At 44.1% G+C, this 21,735-nt stretch overlaps 1 protein-coding gene across 2 annotated transcripts in view; it reads right to left on the bottom strand.

Annotated features, from left to right (window-relative positions):
• Positions 1–21,735, bottom strand: part of SPAG5 (sperm associated antigen 5) — a 44,223-nt gene that overhangs the window by 8,455 nt on the left and 14,033 nt on the right. For both annotated transcript variants that reach the window (XM_053570457.1, XM_053570456.1), the window contains 6 exons: positions 9,651–10,732; positions 9,377–9,551; positions 943–1,017; positions 615–707; positions 394–528; positions 63–182 (listed from right to left, as the gene is read on the bottom strand). In XM_053570457.1, coding sequence (XP_053426432.1) covers positions 63–182; positions 394–528; positions 615–707; positions 943–1,017; positions 9,377–9,551; positions 9,651–10,732 — 1,680 coding nt within the window. The remainder of the gene's footprint in view (positions 1–62; positions 183–393; positions 529–614; positions 708–942; positions 1,018–9,376; positions 9,552–9,650; positions 10,733–21,735) is intronic.

Below are 21,735 nucleotides of genomic sequence, written 5' to 3'. Positions count from 1 at the left end.
ATATGACCATCCTCCCAGTGTGTCAGCATGGACCCCAGGAAAAAAAAATGCCCTTCAATTACCAGTTGGGTCTGGGTGTCCTTCAGAAGATCTTTGAATTCCTGCATGGATACCAGATCTTGCTCCAGCTGGCTGATGCGCTGGCTGGCATGTGCACAGAAAGCCTCCAGCACTGTCTCTGCCTATTGAGGGAAAAGGAAAGGTTTCAAGGACAGTGGGAAATGGGAGAACAGCACAAAAAGCTATCACTATCTGACACCATTAGTCTTTTATTCCCCAGAGCAGGCAGTTCTCAGGTCACCCATCTGTGTCAGATGTGCATTTGTATTATTTTTCCTGCAGGAACCCTGAGGTGGAAACTATCCATCCAGAAACAGAAACCTGGCATCTTACCACATCCTTGCCTCTGATGGCCATTTCCTCTCTGTGCCTTGCCTCCTCCCTTTCTGCTTTGAGGTCCTGGAGCTTTGCCTTCAGTTTCTTCAACATATCAAAACAGCAGGAGACCAAGGTTTCTCCTCTCCGAGACTACAAGATAAGAATCAGATGCTGTGTTCCTCTTCCTGGCCTTCATTCCCACCAGAGGCCTGTACCTCTGTCCTCATGCTGCTTACCTCCTGACTCACAGCAGTTTTATCTTCTTCTAAGTGCAACAGGGACAGGTGAAGCAAGGTTATCAGCTCTTTAGAGACTAGCACCCATGATTGCTGTAGAGAGAGAGAAGGCTAGGCTAGATCAAATGAAGTCACTAAGCAGGAAGTAGGGGCACTGAAGAAGGACACGAACCCTAGTTACAAGCTCCTAATAAGATGTATTTAACAAAGGTTTGGAAAACTCCCTTCACTACCACAGCTGAGTATCACCATACTAACCACCCAAGATTTTCTATTCTTGATATTCAAAGGAGGACCAAAGGTGGTATAATGGACAATTAACACTCACCAAGACATTCCTGGCCTGCTGCAGGGCCTGTGCTATCTCTTGGCTCTCCTGAAGATATTGAGGTTTCTTTGTTATCTAGCCAGAGAAACAGAGTTGTTCCTTTTGAGTATGCACTATATGCACTATCAGCACACCTCATTCCCCCTTCCACCGAGTTACAGTAGCCTTAACTAGATGATGCCAAGTCAAAAAGAAAAATTAAAAAAAAAAAAAATCCTTTTTAAAGTAAACTTTTTTTCTAATTACAAGAGTAATAAATGATTATAAAATTTTGGAAAATACAAAAATGAATAAAAAGAAATCATTAATAATTTTAACACCTAGAACAGGATTGTTAACCAATAATGTACCCCCCCATCAGAGATTTACTTACTATAGAGATTTCCTGTTACTGACAATTATTTCCCTCAAGCATCAAGGAAAAAGCTGTAGACCACTGATTTAGAACTAAATTACCATATCTAAGAAATTCTAAAATGGGTATCTTTCCACATTTTAACACCTCTGAAATTGGGATACATCTTAATATCGACAGTATCTTAGTTTTGTTTTCTTTTTTCCTGAGACAGTCTCATTCGGTCACCCTGGGTAGAGTATTGTGGCATCATCACAGTTCACAGCAACCTCAAACTCTTGGGCTTAAGTGATGATCCTCTTGCCTCAACCTCTTGAGTAGCTAGGACTACAAATGCCCGCCACTATACCCAGCTAGTTTTTTCTTTTTTTTTTTTTGTAGAGACAGAGTCTCACTGTACCGCCCTCGGGTAGAGTGCCGTGGCGTCACACGGCTCACAGCAACCTCTTAACTCTTGGGCTTACGTGATTCTCTTGCCTCAGCCTCCCGAGCAGCTGGGACTACAGGCGCCCGCCACAACGCCCGGCTATTTTTTGGTTGCAGTTTGGCCGGGGCTGGGTTTGAACCCGCCACCCTCGGCATATGGGGCTGGCGCCCTACTCACTGAGCCACAGGCGCCGCCCTATACCCAGCTAGTTTTTTCTATTTTTAGTGCAGATAGGGTCTCGCTCTTGCTCAGGCTAATCTTGAACTCGAGTTCAAGCAACCCACCTGCTTTGGCTTCCCAGAGTGCTAAGGTTACAGATACGAGCCACTATGTCCAGCCCTAGTATCTTAGATTTGATGAAATGTAGTAAAGCTTAAGAAAAACTTCAATTGAGATAATATATAAATAAATATGGGGTCCTGCTGTGATTATTTTTCCTCATTAGAATAGCCTGAAACTGTGATATCTGCTTTAGGGAGACCTGTAAAAGTAAAATACCACCCATTTTTAACTTCTGCTAGTATTTTACCTCACGTCACAACCTCTCAGAGGTTAAACTCTGGTTTCCTTTCTTTTTTATTTATTCGTTTGTTTTTTTTTAGAGACAGAGTCTCACTTTGTCGCCTTTGGTAGAGTGCTGTGGTGTCACAACTCACAGCAACCTCCAGCTCTTGGGCTTAGGTGATTCTCTTGCCTCAGCTTCCCAAGTAGTTGGGACTATAGGCACCTGCCACTACGCCAGCTGTTTTTTTGTTGCAGTTTGGCCGGGGCCAGGTTTGAACTTGCCACCCTCAGTATATGGGGCCAGCACCTTACCCACTGAGCCACAGGCACTGCCCTATTTATTTATTTTTGAGACAGAATCTCACTTTGTCGCCTTTGGTAGACTGCTGTGACATCACAGCTCACAGCAATTTCTAACTCTGGGGCTCAAGTGATTGGGCTCAAGCAATTCTCTTGCCTCAGCCTCCTGAGTAGCTGGGACTACAGATGCCCACCACTACAGGCTATGTTTAGAGACAAGGTCTCAGGCTGGTCTCAAACACGTGAACTCAGGCAATCTATCCTTGGCCTCTGAAAGTGCTAGGATTACAGGTGTGAGTCACCTCACCTGGCCTCCTTTCTTTTTAAAAATTTTTCATTTTATTTTATTTTCTGAGACAGAGTCTCACTCTGTTGCCCAGCTCATAGCAACCTCAAACTCCTGGGCTCAAGCAATCATTATGCCTCAGCCTCCAAAATACCTGAGACTATATGCCCCTGCCAACATGCCTGGTTAATTTTTCTATTTTTAGTAGAAATGGAGGCTTGCTCTTGCTCAGGCTGGTCTCAAACTCCTGAGCTCAGGCAATCCACCTACCTGGGCCTCCCAGAGTGGTAGGATTACAGGCATGAGATACTGTGCCCAGCCTGATTTCCTTTCTTTAAAAACCATGAACTTGCTGGGCGCAATGGCTCACACCTATAATCCTAGAACTCTGGGAGGCCAAGGTGGATGGACAGCTTGAGCTCACGAGTTGGAGATCAACCTGAGAAAAACCGAGACCCCCGTCTCTACTAAAAATAGAAAAATCGAGATAAGAGGATCTCTTGCTGAGGCAAGAGAATGCTTAAGCCCAACCAGGAGTTCGAGGTTGCTATGAGCTATGACTCCACGGCACTCTACCCAGGGCAACAGCTTGAGACTCTGTCTCAAAAAGAAAAAGAAAAATTCTTTAAAAAAACCCCCACAAACTTACATTAAATTTATTTTTCCATGTTATTAAAAACTTTTAATAGGGGCGGCGCCTGTGGATCAGTCAGTAAGGCGCCGGCCCCATATACTGAGGGTGGCGGGTTCAAACCCGGCCCCGGCTGAACTGCAACCAAAAAATAGCTGGGCGTTGTGGCGGGAGCCTGTAGTCCCAGCTACTTGGGAGGCTAAGGCAAGAGAATCGCTTAAGCCCAGGAGTTGGAGGTTGCTGTGAGCTGTGTGATGCCATGGTACTCTACCAAGGGCCATAAAGTGAGACTCTGTCTCTACAAAAAAAAAAAAAAAAAAAAAACTTTTAATAGGGCGGCGCCTGTGGCTCAGTGAGTAGGGCGCCGGCCCCATATGCCGAGGGTGGCGGGTTCAAACCCAGCCCCAGCCAAACTGCAACAAAAAATAGCTGGGTGTTGTGGTGGGCGCCTGTAGTCCCAGCTGCTTGGGAGGCTGAGGCAAGAGAATCGCGTGAGCCCAAGAGTTAGAGGTTGCTGTGAGCCGTGTGATGTCATGGCACTCTACCCGAGGTGGGTACAGTGAGACTCTGTCTCTACAAAAAAAAACAACTTTTAATAAACATTCTTTTTAAGAACTATAGAATAGGCCAGGCACAGTGGCTCATGCCTATAATCCTAGCACTCTGGGAGGATTAGAGGAGTAGACTGCCTGAGCTTATGGGTTTGAGACCAGCCTGAGCAAGAGCGACAACTCGTCTCTAAAAGACAACCCATCTCTAAAAAAATAGCCGGGCATTGTGGCAGGCACCTATAGTCCCAGCTACTTAGGAGACTGAGGCAAGAGGATAGCTTAGAGCCCAAAGGTTGGAGGTTGCTGTGAGCTATGACGTTACAGCACTCTACCAAGGGTGACAAAGTAAGACTCTGTCTCAAAAAAAAAAAAAACCTATAGAATATTCCATCTTATGGATTTATCATTATTTTTCATTAATTAAAAACAAAGGACCAGGCTGGGTGGGATGGCTCACACCTGTAATCCTAGCACTCTGGGAGGCTGAGGTGGGTGGATTGCCTGAGCTCACAGGTTCGAGAACAGCCTGAGCCAGGGCAAGACCTTGTCTCTAAAAATAGCCAGGCATTGTGGTTGGCACCTATAGTCCCAGATACTCAAGAGGTGAGGCAAGAGAATGTTTAAGCCCAAGTTTGAGGTTGCTTTGGGCTGTGACACCACAGCACTCTACCAAGGGTGACAAAGTGAGACTCTGTCTTAAAAAATAATAATAATAAAATAATAATAATAATAATAATAATGTTACCATCTTCACACAGAATTTTCTTTTCCTTAGAATATATCCCAATAAGAGGAGTTACTGGGTCAAAAAGAATTTAGAGTCTTACCTAAATTTCCTTCAAAAAAGGATGAGGCCTGACACAGTGGCTCACACCTGTAATCCTAACACTCTGGGAGGCTGAGATGGGAAGATCACTTGCCAGAAGTTTGAACATGAGTGAGACTGTATTTCTACTAAAAACTGAAAAAATTAGCCAGTCATGGTCTGGTGTACACCTGTAGTCCCAGCTCCTTGGGAGGATGAGGCAAGAGGATTGCTTGAGCCCAGGAGTTTGAGGTTGCTGTGAGCTATGATACCACCTCTGTACTCTTCCGGTCGGGGCAACAGAGTAAGACTGTCTCAAAAAGGATGAACCCATTTATACTCTACTGACAAAAGGACAATGTTTACTCTTACCAGCATTATCTATTTTATTCTTTGCTTTTTTTTTGTCAGAAGAAAGTGGCATCTCATTATTTCAATTTGCATTTCTTTGATTACCAGTAATGGTAAACTTCAAGTATGCATTAGTCATTTTTATTTCCTTATTCTTAATTGTCCATTATCTTAGGATAGATGAAACTCTTAGCCTGGGTAGAGTAGATAAGAATGATCACAATGGCAGTAGCATCTCAAGAAGATTAAAGTCCTAAAAAGTGGGAGTCTTCCTTCCTCCTGAAAGACAACCATCACCTGGGGAAAAGGCTACTGCTGAAGCAGCAGTGAGTGCTGAGTCATGATGCAGGGCAGACTGAACTAAAGGTGACAGAATCGCAACACTCTCAGATCTCTTGGAGTGCACAGCTCCTTTCGTCAGCAAAGCAGTCATCATTCCCTGCTGCATCGTGCCGTAGGCATGGAGAAGCTTGTGAGCCATAGAGAGGGCACACCTAGTGCTCAGAGCTGAGCAGTCAGGCAAGTGATGAGATTAATGTGAAGTAGGCAGCCAAGCGGCAAAGACATGGACTAGTAATGGAGAATGGCTGAAAGTGATGTCATTTCCCTTCAGTGGCCCCCAAAGGGACTTGGCAAGCTTCAGGGGAAGAGGGTACAGGCAGATTCAAGGATGGAAAACAAGGTCAAGGAAAAGAGAAATGGCTACAAAGATAAGAAAACACAGGAGAGAAATTGAGCAGCCAGAGGAATGAGGAGCTGTGGTTTCCAGGATTTTCAGTAAAAGGTAAAGTCATTACTTTGAAATATTGTCAACCCAAAGGATATCTTTGGGCACTCGGAGACTGTACTCCCAGCCACCTATTTTCTCAACAACCACAAGACTGAGGCTCTCAATTCCTTCTCCTAAAACCACCTCCTTCCTTCCTAGCTGTATGTTGTCTTGAGTCTTGTAGAACAGTGGTTTTAAAGTGTTTTCCTCTCATATCTCCTCAATAACTTTTTTCTCCTTTTTTGTTTTATTCTGTTTTGTTTTGTTTTTTGAGACAGTCTCACTCTGTCACCCTGGGGTGAACTGCTGTTGCATTATTGGGCTCAAGTGATCCTCTTGCCTTAGCCTTCCCAGTAGCTGAGACTACCAGTGTCCACCACAACACCCGCCTAATTTTTGCTTTTTTTTGAGACAGAGTCTCATTATGTCGCCCTCGGTAGAGTGCCATGGCATCACAACTCACAGCAACCTCAAACTCTTCGGCTTAAGCGATTCTCTTGCCTCAGCCTCCCAAGTAGCTGGGACTACAGGTGCCTGCCACAATGCCTGACTACTTTTTGTTGCAGTTGTCATTGTAGTTTAGCTGGCCCTGGCTGGGTTTGAACCCACCGGCCTTGATGTATGTGGCAAACACCCTACCCATTGAGTTATGGGTGCACCGCCAATTTTTGCATTTTTTAAAGTAGAGATGGGGTCTCACTCTTGCTCAGGCTGGTCTCAAACTCCCAAGCTCAAGAAGTCCACAGGCCCTGTCCTCCCAGAATGTTAGAATAGGCTCTTAAAGTAACTCTGATAGACTGAGTACTCTTAAGTTTACATTGTTGCAAAGGCTGTAATTTCTAGCATATTATAAAGAGCAATAATTTGAGTATTCTTTTTTTTTTTGAGACCGAGTCTCACTATGTCGCCCTGGCTAGAGTGCCGTGGCGTCACAGCTCACAGCAATCTCTAATTTTTGGGCTTAAGCGATTCTCTTGCCTCAGCCTCCTAAGTAGCTGGGACTACAGGCATCCGCCACAATGCCCGGCTATTTGTTGCTGTAGTTGTCATTCTCGTTTAGCAGGTCTGGGCCAGATTCAAACCTGCCAATCCCGGTGCCATAACCACTGTGCTATAGGCACCAAGCCTGAGTATTCTTTTTTTAATTTTTTTTTTAAGAGACAGAGTCTCACTTTGTCGCCCTCCATGGAATGCTATGAGTGCTGTACTCTTGGGCTTAAGCAATTCTCTTGCCTCAGCCTCCCAAGTAGCTGGGACTACAGGCACCCACCACAACACTCAGCTATTTTTTGATTGCAGTTGTCGTTGTTTAGCAGGTCCGGGCCAGGCTCAAATCCACCAGCCTCGGTGTATAGGGCTAGCGCCCTATTCACTGAGCTACAGGCATCAAGTCTAATTTTTTTTTTTGAGACAGGTCTCACTCTGTTGCCTGTGCTACAGTACAGTGGGGTCATCAAAGGTCACTGAAACCTCAAACTCCTGGGCTCAATAGATCCTCTGGCCTTGGACTGCCGATTAGCTAGGACTATAGGCATGTACCACCACACCCCACTAATTTTTCTATTTTTTCTTGCTATGTTGCTTAGGCTGGTGTTGAACTCCTAACCTTAAGCAATCCTCCCACCTTACCCTCCAGAGTGCTAGGATTACACATGTGAGCCACTGTGCCTAGCCATAATAATATAAATTTTTAAAAAATCATAAGCATACCAGCCTGAGCAAGAGCCAAGACTCCATCTCTATAAAAAAAAAAAAAAAGAAATAAAAAAGAAAAACTAGCTGGATGCTACGACCAGCATCTGTAGTCCCAGCTACTCGGGAGGCTGAGGTAAGAGGATCACTTGTGCACAAGAGTTTGAGGTTGCTGTAAGCTATGATGCCATGGCACTCTATCCAGGGCAACAGAGTGAGCCTCTGTCTCAAAAAAAAAAAAAAACAATCATAAACACACACAGTAAAATTTTATTGGGAATCACCTATCATGAAATGAATGGAGCTTCCTTTCTTCATTAGTTTATGTATCTGTGGATTACTACAATTTCTACAATAAGACATGGTTCAGCGACAATTTGTGACTTTCTTTTCCATTCTAATAGATGTAAGCACTAAGAAATCTTCCCATAAATAATGGGAACAAGGGGCGGCGCCTGTGGCTCAGCGGGTGGGGCGCCGGTCCCATATGCCGGAGGTGGCGGGTTCAAACCCAGCCCCGGCCAAAAAAAAAAAAAAAAAAAAAAAATAATGGGAACAAGTAGGAATGAACTAATTGAACTGTCAGCCAATTCTAGCAACCCTTTTAACGATATATGTCAAAAATCTTAGTGAACTTTCATTAAAAATGTTTAATGCTTGGGTGGTGCCTGTGGCTCAAAGGAGTAGTTGCAAACACGCAAAATTGATATGTTATATAATCATTGCAGTCATTCACTTTCTCAGCACCTACACAAATATTTTCTTTTTTTTGCAGTTTTTGGCCGGGGCTGGGTTTGAACCCACCACCTCCAGCATATGGGGCTGGTGCCCTACTACTTTGAGCCACAGGCACTGCCCTCACAAATATTTTCTGTTGTCCTTTGATTGCTATGCTCTGACAACGTAAGGTTCTGGATAGGTATAGTAAGTACGCTATTTAGTATGGTGGGCATGGGCAACTGAGAATGGGGAAGTAAGAAAGAAAAAAATTAGCAAAGAGTACATTTGGAAGATGAAGATCTAGAAATGAATTCCTTTAAAAATTACCTTGCTTACATTCCCTTAGCAAGTCTTGATGTACCCCAGGGGTACAGCGAGTATCCACAGCATTAAAGGAATTTCCATACCCTCAGTTGTTTTTTTTTTTTTTGAGACAGTCTTACTTCGTCACTCTCCATAGAGTGCCATGGCGTCACAGCTCACAGCAAGCTCAAACTCTTGGGCCTAAGCAATTCTCTTGCCTCCCAAGCAGCTGAGACAACAGGTGCTCACCACAACACCCGGCTATTTTTTGGTTGTAGTTGTCGTTGTTTGGCAGGCCCGAGCTGGATTCAAACCTGCCAGCCACATAGATCCTCATCTTTTACATGTATTCTAAGAATGTGCCTGTGATGAACTCATCTATCCCCTTTGCCTTTTGGTAGCTTATCAGCTTAAATTCTGAGCAAGAGGGCACACTGGGATCCTCCTACCTTTGGAAGGAACTTTCTTTTTTTTTTTGTAGAGACAGAGTCTTACTTTATGGCCCTCGGTAGAGTGCCGTGGCCTCACACAGCTCACAGCAACCTCCAACTCCTGGGCTTAAGCGATTCTCTTGCCTCAGCCTCCCGAGTAGCTGGGACTACAGGCGCCCGCCACAACGCCCAGCTATTTTTTGGTTTGCAGTTCAGCCGGGGCCGGGTTTGAACCCGCCACCCTCGGTATATGGGGCCGGCGCCTTACCAACTGAGCCACAGGCGCCGCCCTGGAAGGAACTTTCTTACCCTACTAGGAGAGGTGTCGGTCTGTGTGCTACTATCCTGGGCTTCTAGGTGAGGGATAGCCAGCCTGTTCTTCCAGTCCCGAAGCTGGCCAGAGAGAACCTCCAGAATGACAAGAGAGCTCAGCAGGTTATCCTCCAAGTCATGTCGAGACAAGGTAGTCAGATCTGGAGGCCAGCTGCAGCCGAAGAGAAGAAAATGAGAAGGAGGAGAGAGGAAAGGGATAGGAGTGGTGGGTCCAGTGTAATGGAGCTCACAAGGCACAAGGGGTACTTACCCATGTAGGAGGTGCTCTGTCTTAGATGCACTGTCCTTGGTTCCCACTGTACCCGACTGGGATGTATCTGTACTTTTTCCTTGGGGTGCTGGAGGAGTAAACCAAGTCCCAACTGAGCAGGTAGAAAAAGGAGTAGTGACTATGGCAGCATCCCGAAGCGCAGAGGGAAGAAGTAAGCTTTGGCGGAGATTTTCCAACATGACTGAAGTATTTACACCTTTTTCCAGCCATGCTAGTGGAGACGTCCAGTGCTCTGTATCAGAGGTGAGACTACTACCAGCATTTTCCACTGTTGGGCTTGGAGCTGCCTGGTATTCCATTTCTACTGGATTTGGTGTCAGACATGTGGGCGGAAGATTTTGCCCATTTGAGACAAGGGCTTGATCTCCCAATTCAGCTTCCTTAGGGAGTGTGGAAAAGTTCATTTCTCTTTCCTCCATAGGTCTATGTTCCACAATTTCCTCCCCTGAGTCTACATGACTGACAGGAAAATCTGCTGCCAAAGCAGCTGAAGGAGAAAGCCAGAGCTTGGAGGATGGCAAAAAGGCATTACTTTCAGAAGGTACCAAGTCTTTAGGCACAGCCTCAGTTCTCTGGCTTTCCTTGGAGCAGTGAAGTTGTTGCTCAGAACTGGGATTTGATATATACTCAAAGAGATGGGATAAAGGATCCTGAAATGTAGGGTTCTCAGGAATAGCAGCAACCCCTTCTGGAAAGCTGTCTTCCGTGTAGGGTGCTACCTCTTTTCTCACCAGATCTCCTGATCTCAAAATTTCATCTAAAGAGATGCTATTTGTCTCTGCCATCGTATCTAAATGGACCTCAAATGTAACGTTCTGCTGCTGCTCCACTGGAGAGGGTACAAAGACCATGGTTTTAACTACATAGTCATCTAGTAGATCTACTGCTTCCTTAGATGTTTTGGGAGTAGAGATAGTTTGGGGAATCACATCTAGAGGCTGTTGATCTGATTCATGCTGACAATCTTCTAGCCACTTTGAGGAATGATTGGATTGTTCTGAAGGGGAGTCTGCCCTTTTTGCATTGACAAAATCCAGTGGCGATGAGTTGTTGCTGCCTTCCTGCCAAAGCAAAGAAAAGTAGTTGACTAAGGAAGTCAATTCAATTCCCAACATACAATTATGGGTGAAAGATACTGTCCGAACTCAAAAAAAGGAAAACATTCTCATTACCTCTGCTTAGGTAAAGATTTGGCTGATCCTTGCTGCTCACAGCAGAGACCCAGTAGTAGGGAAAGAAAAACTAGTAAGCCATTTTGGGTCCTTCCAAGTGAACTAACCTATATTATTAAAAGGCTGAGAATATACAGAGAGTGCCAAAAAATATGTACACATTTTAAGAAAGGAAAAAACTGTATTAAAATTATAATACTCAGTTGGGGTGCAGTGGCTCGTGCCTGTAATCCTAGCACTTTGGGAGGCAGAGGCGGGGGGATTGCATGAGCTCATGATTCGAGACCAGCCTGAGCAAGAGTAAGACCCTGTCTCTACTAAAAATAAAACTGAGGCAAGAGGATCACTTGAGCCCAAGAGTTGGAGGTTGCTGTGAGCTATGATGTCACCATGGCACTCTACTCAGGGCAATAGCTTGAGACTCTGTCTAAAAATTATAATACTCAATATATACCAACAACAAAAGACGAATACAAGTCACATTTGAGCACCTTTATAATTGCAGAAGTCAAATGTGACTTGAGGACTTGAGTATTAGAATTTTAATACAGGGCGGTGCCTGTGGCTCAGAGGGATAAGGTGCCGTTCCCATATGCTGGAGGTGACGGGTTCAAACCCAGCCCCAGCCAAAAAAAAACAAAAAAAAAAAAGAATTTTAATACAGCTTTTCCTTTCTTTTTTTTTTTTTTTGAAACAGAGCCTCAAGCTGTCACCCTGGGTAGAGTGCTGTGGCATCACAGCTCACACAACCTCCAACTCCTGGGCTCAAGCGAGTCTCCTGCCTCCACCTCCCAAGGACTACAGACACCAGCCACAATGCCCGGCTATTTTTTGGTTGCAGCCATCATTGTTGTTTGGCGGGCCCTGGGCTGGATTCGAACCTGCCAGCTCAGGTGCATGTGGCTGGCGCTTTAGCTGCTTGAGCCACAGGCGCTGAGCCTCTATTTTTTTATTTTTATTTATTTATTTTTTTTGAGAGAGAGTCTCATTCTGTTGCCCAAACTAAAGGCCATGGCCTCAACCTAGTTCACAGCAACCTTGAATTCTTAGGTTTAAGTGATCCTCCTGACTCAGCCTTCCAAGCAACTGGGACTACAAGTATCCACTACAATGCCCCACTAAATTTTTTTTTTTTTTTTTGTAGAGACAGAGTCTCACTTTATAGCCCTCGGTAGAGTGCCGTGGCATCACACAGCTCACAGCAACCTCCAACTCCTGGGCTTCAGTGATTCTCTTGCCTCAGCCTCCTGAGTAACTGGGACTACAGGCGCCTGCCACAATGCCCAGCTATTTTTTGGTTGCAGTTCAGCCAGGGTTGGGTTTGAACCCGCCACCCTCGATATATGGGGCCGGCACCTTACCAACTGAGCCACAGGCGCCACCCCCCACTAAATTTTTAGTAGAGTGGGGGTCTTGCTTTTGTTCAGGCTTATCTCAAACTCCTGAGCTCAAGACATCCTTCTGCCTCAGCCTCCCAGAGTTGCCCTTTTTCTCCTTTCTTAAAATGTGCATACATATTTTTGGCACCCTCTGTATATTCATATCATGAACAGATAGTAGTGTGAAGGTGACACTGCTCCTCCCTATTCATAACTCCAGCCTATTCCTAATTCCACTTCTAAGGGAACAGGTAGGAGGGGTCCACAGGGTATCAGTGAAGTCTCAAGCTCTACCAAATCTAGAGTTGGCACAAGATCTTTCTCCCTTCTGGAATAGATAAGAATTTGGGGACCAGAGTTAGCACATGCACCACAGACACCATGAACTCCAGGGAGATAAGGCAACATCACCCTGTGTCAGTGACCTAGTTTCCCTGGTCCACGAGAGCTGAAGGTGTCCAAACACGTCAAACCCACTAAGCCCTTGGGATTTGAGCTTTTGCCTTTGTAGCAGAGGAGACTGAAAAGCAGAGAGATTTCCTCCTAGTGCCCTGACATGAGACTAAATCCCTCTACCCCACTGCTGAGTCATAGGACAAGACAAATGAATGCACTTTCTGCTGCTTGCAGGATTGCTGGACCAGAGACTCAGTGAAGAATAAAAAGAAAATACGAATGACTTTAAGTGAATCTAGTAGCCAGAGAAAGAACAAACTCTAAGACAGTTAGGAAAGGATAACTTTAACAAAACAGATGACAATTTGGGTAACAAAACAATAGATTACTTAAGATTCAAATACAACATATACACACAAAAGGGCCTTCTAGAAATAAGTACAGCCAGACAGGAAGGTTCATGCCTGTAATCCTAGCACTTTGGGAGGCCAAGGAGGGTGGATTACCTGAGCTCAAGAGTAAGCTCAGGCAAGAGGGAGACCCCCATCTCTAAAAACAGCTGAGCGTTGTGGCGGGAGCCTATAGTCCCAGCTACCTGGGAGGCTGAGGCAAGAGAATCGCTTGAACCCAAGAGTTTGAGGTTGCTGTGACCTAAGATGCCATGGCACTCTACAAGGGTGACCAAGTGAGACTCTGTCTCAAAAAATAAAAAATAAATAAAAAATATATATATATATATATTTTTTGAGACAGAGTCTCACTCAGTCGCCCTGGGATTAAGTCTCAGTCTCACCCTGCTACACACACACACAAATTTTTTTTTAATTTTTTTATTATTTCAAACAAAAAAAAAATTGTTTTGTTTTTTTTTTTGAGACAGTCTCAGTGGCCCTGGGGTTGGAGTGCCATGGCATAGTAGCTCACAGCAACCTCAAACTCTTGGGCTCAAACGATCCTCTTGCCTCAGCCTCCCGAGTAGCTGGGACTACAGGCACCTGCCATAATGCCAGCTATTTTTTTTTTTTTTTGGGAGACAAGGTCTCATTCTTTTCTGCTCAGGCAATCCACCTGCCTCAGCCTCCCAGAGTGCTAGGATTACAAGCTAGAAATAAGTACTAGTTTAAATAAAAAATTTCTGTAAACAGATTTGAAAAAGAGGATTATCAGAGTTGAGACTGAAATTACTGGCCTGGATAGGTGGAAAAAATACCTTAAAGCAAAGATAAAAATACAAAGCAATGTAAATCTGAGGGAAAAAAACAAGAAAATTGAAAGATAAACCCAGAAATTCTAACATCTGAATAAAAGAGATTATAGAAGAGAGAATTTATACAGATGAGGAACTGATTAACAAACATCAGAACAAAATTTCTCCAAGGTAAAGAAAGACCCGAGACTGAGACTGTAACAGCTCACTAAGATCTATGCAGAACTGACAAGGAAAGATGCATGTCTACTCACATAATTATAAAATTTGACAATAAAGACAAAACTATTTTAGAAGCTTTAGATAGACCAATTATTTACAAAAAAACCCATCAGACTTAGGGATTGGCAAAGAGATACCAAGCAGAAGTAAATAGAGAACAGAGGTAGTAATATTAATACCGATTTATAGCACTACTATGATAAAAGATGTAATTGAAAATATATATGAAAAACATAAATTAGTCTGCACTAAATGGTATAGAAGTTACACAGAGAGAGCAAAGAATTTTAGAAATGCAAAAGTACAACTTAAAAGTTTTGCTCTGTTTATCAAATTCCTATTTATATATTACTTTTAAAAATCACTTTAAGAGCCTGGCACCCATAGCTCAGTGGTTAGGGTGCTAGTCACACACACTGGGGCTGGTGGATTTGAACCCGGCCCAGGCCTGCCAAACAACAATGAAAACTACAACAACAAAACAAAAACAGCCGGACATTGTGGCGGGCGCCTGTACTTCCAGCTACCTGGGAGGCTGAGGCAAGATAATCGCTGAAGCCCAAGAGTCTGAGGTTGCTGTGAGCTGTGATGCCACAGCACTCTACTGAGGGTGACGTAGTGAGACTTTGTCTCAAAAAAAAAAAAAAAAAACAATAAAATAACAAAAACATTCAGGAGAAATACTTGCAAAAATATATCTGCTAAAAGACTGCTATGTAGAATATATTAAAAAAACTCCTACAACTCAACAACACAAAAAGAGACCCAATTAAAAAATGAGCAAAGGCCTTGAATAAATATTTCTCTAAAGAAGATATACATGTGAAAATGGCCAATAAGCACATGAAAAGATGCTCAGATTCATTAATCATTAGGGACATGCACATAAAAACCACAATGAGATACTACTACATATCCATTAGGATGCCTGCTATCAAAAATACAGAAAATAGGCTAGGAAAATACTAGCATTTCAGGAGGCCAGGATAGGAGGATCACTTGAGGCCAATTCAAAATCAGCCTGGTCAACATGGCAAGACCCTATCTCTAGAAAAGTAAGAAATTAGCCAAGCTCCGTGGTACATGCCTGTAATCCCAGCTAATCAAGAGGCTGAGGCATGGGGCAGCCCCTGTGGCTCAAGGAGTAGGGCGCCGGTCCCATATGCCGGAGGTGGCGGGTTCGAACCTGGCCCCAGCCAAAAAAAAAAAAAAAGAGGCTGAGGCAGAAGGATTGCTTGAGCCCTGGAGTTTGAGATTTCAATGAGCAAGGATACGTATCTACTGCATTCCAACCTGGGCATCAGAACAAGACTTTGTCTCAAAAAAATCAAAATAAAGCAAATCAACTAATAATTAAAAAAAAAAAAAAAAAAAAAAAAACAACCAGAAAATAACAAACGCTGGCAAGGTTGTGGAGAAACTGGAACTCTTATGCACCGTTGGTGGGAACGTAAAATGGTCTGCCACTATGAAAACCAGTAAGGTGGTCCTTTAAAAAATAAAAACAGATTTATCATATGATCCAGCAATTCTGCTTCTGGATATATAATCAAAAGAATTGAAAGCAGGGTCTCAAAGAGGTATTTGTACACTCCTGTTCATAGCAGCATTACTTACAATAGCCAAAAGGTAGAAGCAACTGAAGTGTCCATCAACAGTTGAAGGGATAAACAAAATGTAGCATATACATACAATGAAACATTATTCAGCCTTTCAAAGGGAAAATTCTGATACATACTACAAGGTGGATGAATCTAGAAGACATCTTTTGTTGTTGTTGTTGTTTTGAGACAAAGTCTCAATCTGTCGCCCTGGGTAGAGTGCTCTCGTGTCATAGCTCACAGCAACTTCCAAGTCTTGGGCTCAAGCAATCCTCTTGCCTCAGTTTTTCTATTTTCAGTAGAGACACGGTCTCGCTTTTTGTTCAGGCTGATCTCAAACTCTTGAGCTCAAGTAATCCACCAGCCTCAGCCTCCCAGAGTGCTAAGGCACCTCACCCACTGTTGAAGACACCATCTTGATAATGTTTCAATCATGGATTGGCACCTGTAGCTCAGTGGTGAGGGCACCAGTTACATCCACCGAGGCTGGCGAATTCAAATCCAGCCATGGCCTGCTAAACAACAATGACAACTGTAACCAAAAATTAGCCGGGAGTTGTGGTGGGCACCTGTAATCCCAGCTACTTGGTAGGCTGAGGCAAAAGAATCACTTTAGCCCAAGAGTTTGAGGTTGCTGTGAGTTGTGACCCCACAGCACTCAACCAAGGGCAACACAGTGAGATTCTGTCTCAAAAAACAAACAAACAAAAAAAAAAAAAACGTTTCAAACAGAGACTCAAAGGAACATAACCCTGTATTTTCGCTTTGTGCAGCCATTCTGTATTTGCTAATTCATTGTTCAAGCAACTTTATATATTATAGCAACCACAAATAATAATTGGCTGTATATTGTGATCCCATCAATAAAATATAGCTGCATATAATTAGAAGAACAGAAAAAAACATAGAAGGATACACATCAAGTTGTTAAAATACTTGGGAAGAAGGCATGTGGAGGAGGGACTGATTCCAAAGGAGGGACAAAAAAGAAAGGTAGAACAAGCAAAAAAGGGGGGGCAGGGAAAAGAAAAAGATTACATCAGGGTAAAAAGTATCTTGATAAGGGGCGGTGCCTGTGGCTCAGTCGGTAAGGCGCTGGCCCCATATACCAAGGGTGGCGGGTTCAAACCCAGCCTCGGCTGAACTGCAACCAAAAAATAGCTGGGCTTTGTGGCGGGCGCCTGTAGTCCCAGCTACTCGGGAGGCTGAGGCAAGAGAATCGCTTAAGCCCAGGAGTTGGAGGTTGCTGTGAGCTGTGTGATGCCATGGCACTCTACCGAGGGCCATAAAGTGAGACTCTGTCTCTACAAAAAAAAATAAATAAATAAATAAAATAAAAAAGTTTTATAAGAATATAAGGATAGCAGGTTCGAACCCGGCCCTGGCCAAACCGCAACCAAAAAATAGCTGGGCGTTGTGGCCCATGCCTGTAGTCCTAGCTACACGGGAGGTTTAGGCCAAGAGAATTGCCTAAGCCCAGAAGTTGGAGGTTGCTGTGAGCTGTGACACCATAGCACTCTATCAAGGACGACAAAGTAAGACTATCTCTTAAAAAAAAAAAAAAAGGCAGAGAGAGAGAATACAAGGATGTAGACACACACAAATTAGACACCTAAAGAGATCATGAAAGAATTCTCAAATGTTATGATAGTTATCTAAGAGAGCAGAAACATATTTTCTCCCTTATATTTATATACAGGGTGGTTTAAATTTAAATTGCACAGGAACTTTATGCCCACCCTCTATTGTTCAAATGCTTCAAATAGTGAACATATATAATTTTTAAAAAAAAATTTGGCGAGGGCGGCGGGTTCAAACCCAGCCCCGGCCAAACTGCAACAAAAAAATAGCCGGGCGTTGTGGTGGGCGCCTGTAGTCCCAGCTGCTCCGGAGGCTGAGGCAAGAGAATCGCGTAAGCCCAAGAGTTAGAGGTTGCTGTGAGCCGTGTGAAGCCACGGCACTCTACCCAAGGGCGGTACAGTGAGACTCTGTCTCTACAAAAAAAAAGAAAAGAAAAAAAAATTTGGCGAGGGGCAGGGTAGGAGGGATTTGAGATGCATCTCTCTGTCACCCCGGCTAGAATGCCACAGTGTCAGCCAAGCTCACAACAACCTCAAAAGCTTGGGTTCAAGCTATTCTTGTCTCAGCTTCCTGAGTAACTGGGACTACAGGAGCCCACCACAATAAAATTTTTTTCTGTTTTTAATAGAGACCAGATCTTGTTTTGCTCAGATCTCAAATATAATTAAAAATTTAAAAAGCAAAAATAATAGCTATTTTATTGGGGGGAAAACTTTTTTGTCCATGCAGCTGACTATATCAGTAGGTAGTAAGCCTTATAGTTAAGAGGTCAGGCGAACTACATTCCAATCTAGTATTCTACTACTGTGATTAAATAACTATGGTTAAATTCTATAAAGATCTATAAACTCTTTTTTTTTTTTTTGTAGAGACAGAGTCTCACTGTACCGCCCTCGGGTAGAGTGCCATGGCGTCAAACACGGCTCACAGCAACCTCTAACTCCTGGGCTTACGCGATTCTCTTGCCTCAGCCTCCCGAGCAGCTGGGACTACAGGCACCCGCCAGAATGCCCGGCTATTTTTTTTTTTGTTGCAGTTTGGCCGGGGCTGGGTTTGAACCCGCCACCCTCGGCATATGGGGCCGGCGCCCTACTCACTGAGCCACGGGCGCCGCCCCCAAGATCTATAAACTCTTTTCTTTTTTTTTTTTTTTTCAGTTTTTCAGGGCCGGGCTTGAACCCACTACCTCCGGCATATGGGGTCAGCACCTAACCCTTTGAGCCACAGGCGCTGCCCAAGATCTATAAACTCTTTAGAAATCAGTCCCCATGTAGAACTTATTTCTCTTCTACCTAAAACTGTACTGTCCAATATGGTAGCCACTTAGCCACATTTTAAAATATATAATTAGGGCTGGGCATGATGGCTCATGCCTATAATCCTAGGACCCTGAGAGGCTAGGGCCAAGTGGATTGTTTGCACTTAGGAGTTCAAGACCAGCCTGAGTAAGAGCTGGTCTCTAAAAATAACTAGGCATAGGGCAGCACCTGTGGCTCAGTGGGTGGAGCACTGACCCCATATACAAAGGGTGGTGGGTTCAAACCCAGCCCCAGCCAGCTGAAATAGCAGTGGCAACTGCAACAAAAAATAAAATAGCTGGGCGTTGTGGCAGGCTCCTGTAGTCCCAGCTACTTGGGAGGCTGAAGCAAGAGAATCGCTTAAGCCCAAGAGTTGGAGGTTGCTGTGAGCTGTGACGCCATAGCACTCTACTGAGGGCTACAGAGTGAGACTCTGTCTCAAAATAAATAAATAAATAAACAAACAAACAAACAAACAAAACTGGACATAGTGGTGGGCACCTGTAGTCCCAGCTACTCAGGAGGCTGAGGCAAGAGAATGGCTTAAGCCCAAGAGTTTGAGGTTGCTGTGAGCTATGATGCCATAGCACTCTACCAAGGGCAACAAAATGAGACTCTGTCTCAAAAAAAAAAGAAAAGAAAAGAAATAATTAGGCCAGACACAGAAGCTCAAACCCATACTCCTAGCACTCTGGGAGGATGAGGGGGTGGCTCGCTTGAGCTCAGAATTTGGAGACCAGCTTGAGCAAGAATGAGATCCCATCTCTACAAAAAAATAGAAAAACCAGCAAGGCCTGTGGCAGGTGCCTGTAGCCCCAGCTACTAGGGAGGCTGAGGTAAGAAGATCACTCAGACCTGCTCACCTTCTGGCATGGGATGATGCAGCAAGAAAGCCCTCATAAGGTGTTGGCACCTTGACATCGGACTTCCCAGCCTGCAGAACTACCATAAACTCCATAAAAGCAGAAACTACATCTTGTTCAGGGCTGTCCCTGCTGTGCTCCATAGTGATACCTGTCTGTTGAACAAATGAATGAGAACTGGTTGGACTAGCGTGGCCCAGAAGAGCAGCCAACCCTCTAGAAGATGCTTCCTCCTGTCTCAGGTGGCACATCAACCCAAGGACTACTGGAGGATGGAGAAGGGGGCCTTCTGGATGGAGACTTTCAACACTCTCTAGGCTAAAAAGGCTATAGAAATGAATGCTCATGATTTAGCATTAGACCTGTGTCTACCACTCTCAGTCCTGTGATCTTGGGCCTGTCATTTAACCTGCCCTAAGCTTCAGCTTTCTCATCTGTTGTAAGGAGCTACATTTAGGTAAAGCACCCACCCTTGCCTGACTCCTACGAGGCGTTCAATAGATACTAGCCATCAATACTAGATTTGGGTTGCCACTTAGCTTCCCAGGAAAGTTCTGTTCTTTGTACCTCCCCTTCCCCCACCCCAGGCCCCACCAAAGAAGGGGCCCACCCACAAAGGCTTCAGAAAACGTAACAGCACTAAACCAAACAGTTCTGCTGCTGTGGATCAGGAATGACTGGAGTGAAGAAACACTGTGCCCTTAGGGAAAAGGAAACCAATATTTGTCAATACCTAATAATAACCACACGCCCTGTTTTTTGGAAAAAAAAAAAAAAATCACTCAGACCTACGAGTTTTAGGTTGCTGTGAGCTATGATGCCACAGCACTCTACCCACGGCAACAAAGTGAGACTTTGTTTCAAAAATAAATAAATATCAAATAAAATAAATAGATAAAATTTAAATTGAATAACATTAAAAATTTAGTTCCAGGGCGGCGCCTGTGGCTCAGTCGGTAAGGCGCCGGCCCCATATACCAAGGGTGGCGGGTTCAAACCCGGCCCCGGCCAAACTGCAATCAAAAAACAGCCGGGCGTTGTGGCGGGTGCCTGTAGTCCCAGTTACTCAGGAGGCTGAGGCAAGAGAATCGCTTAAGCCCCAGGAGTTGCTGTGAGCTGTGTGAGGCCACAGCACTCTACCGAGGGCCATAAAGTGAGACTCTGTCTCTACAAAAAAAAAAAAAAATTTAGTTCCGGCTCAGTGCCTGTAGCTCAAGCGGGTAAGGCACCAGCCACATACACCTGAGCTGGCGGGTTGGAATCCAGCCTGGGCCACCAAAAAATAATGATGATGGCTACAACCAAAAAATACCCAGGCGTTGTGTTGGGCGCCTGTAGTCCCAGCTACTTGGGAGGCTGAGACAGAAGAATCACTTGAGCCCAGGAGTTGAAGGTTGCTGTGAGCTGTGATGCCACAGCACTCTACCCAGGGCAACAGCTTGAGGCTCTGTCTCAAAAAAAAAAAATAAAATAATAATAATAATAAAATAAAAATAATAAAAATTCCGTTCCTCAGTCACACTAGCCACATTTCAAATGTTCAAATGTTCACCTGACTAGTAGCTGGTAATTGGACAGTGCAGAATATCAAATATTTCCATCATTCTAGAAAGTTCTATAGGATATTAGGTGTTAAAACTCTTTCAAGAAAGACTGCTACTTGGGCGGTGCCTGTGGCTCAGTGGGTAGGGCGCCGGCCCCATATAGGAGGGTAGTGGGTTCAAACCCAGCCCCGGCCAAACTGCAACAAAAAAATAGCCGAGTGTTGTGGCTTGCACCTGTAGTCCCAGCTACTCAGGAGGCTGAGGCAAGAGAATCGCCTAAGCCCAGGAGTTGGAGGTTGCTGTGAGCTGTGTGATGCCACAACACTCTACCTAGGGCGATAAAATGAGACTCTGTCTCAACAAAAAAAAAAAGAAAGACTGCTACCATTATACTTCTGTTATTCAGGCTGCCATCTGTCTTTATAGTTTTCTTTCCTCCTCTAATCTATTTTATTTATATCCTATTTCCTTCCAAAAATAATTCCAAGAGCATGTAAAAGAACAGATAAAGTTAAATAACAAAGTCATAGTCAAAAAAGAGGAAACAAATCTTGCTCTTTAAGTGTAACAGTAGCTGTACCTGATCATCAAATTTGACTGTGAGCTTTCTAGAAGGCAGAGCAAGAGGGAAAATATGGTACACTACATAGTTCTCATTATCAGAAAGAGAAAAGGATAGCAATTTCTTTAGGAAGACAATTTACCCAGGCAGTAAGTTCTGAAGTCTTTCTTCAAGGAATCTTATAGAGGATTCAAGCTCTTTCCTTGACAAGTTTTTACAGCAACTGAAAAGCAGTTTCT

The sequence above is a fragment of the Nycticebus coucang genome, chromosome 18, assembly GCF_027406575.1.
Source record: "Nycticebus coucang isolate mNycCou1 chromosome 18, mNycCou1.pri, whole genome shotgun sequence".
In the NCBI taxonomy this organism is placed as follows: domain Eukaryota; kingdom Metazoa; phylum Chordata; class Mammalia; order Primates; family Lorisidae; genus Nycticebus; species Nycticebus coucang.
Note: the sequence above shows the minus strand (reverse complement) of the source record. Positions and strands in the feature narration are given on the sequence as shown.